Source organism: Myotis davidii, unplaced genomic scaffold, assembly GCF_000327345.1.
Source record: "Myotis davidii unplaced genomic scaffold, ASM32734v1 scaffold663, whole genome shotgun sequence".
Classification (NCBI taxonomy): domain Eukaryota; kingdom Metazoa; phylum Chordata; class Mammalia; order Chiroptera; family Vespertilionidae; genus Myotis; species Myotis davidii.
In genome coordinates, this window is record NW_006295816.1 from 596,778 (window position 1) to 601,432 (window position 4,655).

Consider the following 4,655-nt stretch of genomic DNA (forward strand, 5'->3'; position numbering starts at 1 on the left):
CTACTCTGTTCACCGATTCCACATGTGAGGTCATCTGGTGCTTGTCTTTCTCTGACTGGCACATCTCACTTAGCATAATGCTCTCCAGGCCCACCCATACTATTGCCAAAAGGACTCCACTGTGTAAATATGCCACAGCTTTTTGTCGTTGTTGTTAATCCTCACCCGAGGATACTTTCCTCATAGATTTCAAGGAACGTTTTCCCACTCCTCAGTCCCATGTCCACAGAGGTAGGGCCTCCTCACCAGTTATAATCAAACCAGGATGCGTAGCTCGGAATGATGATGTGATTGGTCTGCTCGGTTACGTTATCTTCACCAGGGTCCACTGACCGACTCTGATCACCTTTGCTGGGGTCATCATCTTCCTGCAGAAAAGAAGCCAAAGTGAAGAGAAAGAGAGAACTACAGACATGCAACAGCTTTCAAACCTCTGATATCACGTCTCAGAAAATGAAGCTATTTGTTCCCATTTCAAGGACCGGGAAAATAAACTTCAAGTGAAACAGTCTTTCACAATCTTTAAGGCACCTTCACAGGCTGTCCAGGGGACACAGCAGATCTCACTCCTGCCTTTTACACGTGAGGGAATCAACACATTCAAGGTAAGTGCCTCACAGCAAGGTTAGCTCTCACGCCGACTAAAGAACGGTTGTTTCTACAGTGAGGCAGGCAGCTCACTGCCCACAGCGCCTCTCACATGGCCTGTTCCTTACTTGTCCCGGTTATGCTTTACCTGGATCGGATCCCAAACCTATTATTAGTTCTCAAGTTATTGTAAGGAGCTGACTCCAGGACATGAGCAAGGCATGACAGGGCCTCCCGTCCCAAAGACTGAGCACCGACCACCTGCTAACAACTCTGTGTGCACGATCTCACTGACACCCGACAAGAGCAGCAGGTGCTACCCATCACCTGCTTTGTGGTGAGACAATGATACAGAGCCAACCGACTGTCATCAAGATATAATTACGGGGGGCCCAGCTAGAGGCCTACACTCTCAATCACTCCCACTACTGAAAACTACCTGATTTATATCGGAATATAAATTATGGAGGCTTTGCAAGTGATTCCACCTAAAAACCTGGTTTTCTAACAGTAATTTCAAAATCACTGCTTCCCCAGGCACTGCTGGGAAGATGGAAATTGCCTTTTGATAAAACTTTGGGGTCAAGAAGCACAAATTCTTCGGAGGTATGTTAAAAAAGATATTTAAAATCGCAAGGGCCTCAAAACAGAGTCCTTAAGTGAATCGTTACCTTTCCTCCTGTTGTGACCGTCTCTTCATCCTGCTCATCTGTAAAACCAAAACACATCCTTTATTTAAAAAGCAGGGAAAGCTGTTTGGACTTCTTAGAAAGTGGAGATTTCAGTAACTGACACTGGACAAAAAAAAGAGAATGGAGAACTAAAGCAAATCCGCCTCAAGTCATTCAGTAAATGAGAACTGTACACAGAAGCACAGAGGGGAGGAGATTCAAAGCATAAATGATTAAAAATGTCCAACGCGAGGGAATTATAATTAATCTCTGCTGGTCGTGACCGTACCTGCTCGGAGAGGGGCTTCCCTAGGCTCTGGCCTCCTGAGGCTGTGAAGCAGGAAATGGCATTTCCGATCCCAGAGGAAGTGTGTAAGGAACGAGGAGTGAAGAAAGCGGTTATGCTCCCTCCCCCAGACCACATCCTGTAAGAGGCTGGTACCTTGAGGCAAGGGGACGCAGGCCCTCAGCGTGGCCTCACAGAGGACAGGAGCAAACCCACGAGCAATTAAACCAGGCGGCTGACTTCCCCGGGAAGGGAAAGGACCAGTGTGATACAGTGAGAGATTCTGGCACAAATGGTTACATTAAGTTTCAGTGACCTTTTGTTTTCTTTTTAATTACTATGATCGTTAGCAGTGACTAAGGCACTGCGAGTAACCTAACTACCAACAATTTCTTTAAAACTCAGAAATTCTGATTTATGTATAATATCAGAACATAGTCTCATGATTAAAGACGGAAAAGAACGGATCACAGAAAATCAGCGTTCCTAGTATGGGAGCAAACCAAACCACAACGCTGCTGAAGGGAACTGCAATCGACATCTGTTGGGAAGTACAGCAACTGAAAGCAGTATTTCTCAATAAAGACAAACATTCGAGGAGCTGCTCTAAGACAGAAAACAACACAGACATGGGTAGATTTTTTTGTTTTTACCTAGATCGGCTACAGTTCCTCCTTTAACAGGTGTATTCTCACTATCTTTCTTTGGATTTACTAGAAGAAAAAAAAGCATTGTTTTAGGGGGAAAGTTCTACTTGTTTTTAGGAGAAAAACAGAATAAACTAGATTTAAAAACACGCACACCTCACTGCAACTGCCCCACCCCTCAGTCCTCACCATCAAACCACCACGAGCAGCCCACGAGATGTGACCCTACATTTGTAACTAATTACAAAGTACCCACACGCGTAAAAGCAGACACACAAAGCAAAACAGAAAAAGAAGCTGCCAATCCCTTTCTTAAAAAGCGGGTTATTAGTTTCTTGTGTATGTGCTGATTCACATTTTTGTGCCATTCGGGAGAAATGATACCTTTTACACACCTACGTGACTTTGAAACCTATTCTGAGGATGTAAAAATCTTACATGAACGTTATTCATACTGTCCTTCGCGCTCTACTTTCCTCATGTGACTGTGTGCTTGTGTGACACTTCCATGTAATTCCTAGTTACAGTACGTCCCTTTCATTTTCAACAGATCCAGTGTGTCCGTGTGGAGGTTACAAAGTAACCAGCCCTATATTTATTGATTGAAACCAGATCTTAACTTTTCCACTACCCTATAATCAACATTCCCTTCTCCGTATCATCATGCATGTATAATGAGCATATATACATGGGTCTACATTTGAGCTGGCCATTCTATTCTGCTGATGCAGCCAGCCATTTCTCTGTCCCACCACACTACACTGATCATTGTAGCTTTACTGGAGGCTCGACGCATGGAATGCGTGCAAGGGCTCGGCCCTCACAGCCCCGGCTTCATCCCGAAGGACATCTGGAAGGTCGTTCAGCTGTCCGGTCTAATTAGCATATTACGCTTTTATTATTATAAAAGATAGTTCAGGGTCTGTAAGGACTACCAGCACCTTCACAGCACTTTTATCTCAACTAAATCTGTTGATTACTTTTATAAACATTATCTTCCACATGGCCTGTAAAGTACCTCCGTGTGGTCTGCAGTGCCCCATTCCACACAATGCGAGGATTTCAGAAATGCATGTGACATGTTATAGGTGATTGCATATTCCGTTACAAAAGACAGGAAAGGGCATAGCTTACATTATGGTAAATTTCACACCTTCTCAACTAGACAATAGTAATTCTAAATTTAGTTGATAAATTAAGGATAATTTAATACTTACAACAAACTACAAAAAATTTAGATAAAAAGCAAATAGAGAATAGAAAATCCGGAGACCAAGTATAGCAGTGGTTGCAGGGTGGGGGAGGGGTAATTTGGACCCGAGTAGGTCCCAGGGTTCTTTTCAGGGGAATGTAAAGGTGCTGGAATGAAGAGTCAAGCCATCGGGAGGACAGGCAACCGTAAACGTATATGCCCTGAATAGCAGAGCTTCAAAGCCATGAAAACAACTGCCCCGGAGCGCAGGACGATTTACAGGTCCACAGGCACAGTTAGGGCACAGCCCCTTCCCAGGGACTGAGCTGAAACCCTAACTGGCACACAGAAAAGCACCCGCTTTTCCTCATCTATATTGATTCTGTTGGGATTTTTAAAACATGAATTTTAAGATATTACTAAATTTAGACAACATTTTGGTCACAGTGTATCTTCTCAATAAACAAAAAGTACCAAAAGGTGGAGAAAGAAGAACTGCATCAACGCTAACATTAAAAGGGGGGATCTATTCGCACTTGAACGCTGAGAGGGGGGCACAGAGCAGGAAGTCGGCCCCCAGGGCATTGCTGAGATCTCTCAGCTTGCTGAACACCCCCGACCAGACAGGAGAGCACAAACCGTTTTTGGGGAGCACCACTTCCTCGATGTTGGGCACAGGTGTGGGGTCCTCCATGTCCTTGGTGAGGTCTTCCTGTTCCTCTTCCTCCTTCTGACTCCTGCGCTTCCCATAGAGACCAGCTTGGCTGAAACAGCAAGAGCACGTGAGAGAGAAGCAGGAGGACGACCGCGACTTACAGCGAGCCGTTCCAGAGGCTTCCCCTTCACTGCATTTGGAATCTGTGCCCAGAATCACTTTAAAAGACAAGTGGAATCAAGTCAGACGCGTCCCCCAAGCACGGCCACAGGGAAATGAAGTTACCAGGCACAGAACCAGACACAGAACCCTGCGGCACAAACTGCAGGCCGGATCCTCGCCGAGGCTGGCGGTGGTGTAAGGAAGAGCACCTGCTCTGGAAACGCCGGAGGTATTTGCCCGGGTCATAAGGCGTCACTACGGAAGCTGTTCTGTCAGGACACAGGGCGCTGCGTTTCCCGGCTGTTCGGGTCATTCCAATGCCAGGAGCACAAAGCAGTCAGTTCGGACGAGGCCGACCTGGGCCCAACGCTTCTTGTAAAACTGCCACTGCTCCGTCACCGAGTCAGTCACATCAACAGTTACTGCCGGACTAACCCGTGCCAGGATGCCCGGC

At 46.0% G+C, this 4,655-nt stretch overlaps 1 protein-coding gene across 1 annotated transcript in view; it reads right to left on the bottom strand.

Moving 5' to 3' along the window:
* Positions 1-4,655, bottom strand: part of SMARCC1 (SWI/SNF related, matrix associated, actin dependent regulator of chromatin, subfamily c, member 1) — an 89,056-nt gene that overhangs the window by 60,382 nt on the left and 24,019 nt on the right. The window contains 4 exon segments of the mRNA XM_015568261.1: positions 247-368; positions 1,260-1,297; positions 2,199-2,258; positions 4,024-4,148. Coding sequence (XP_015423747.1) covers positions 247-368; positions 1,260-1,297; positions 2,199-2,258; positions 4,024-4,148 — 345 coding nt within the window.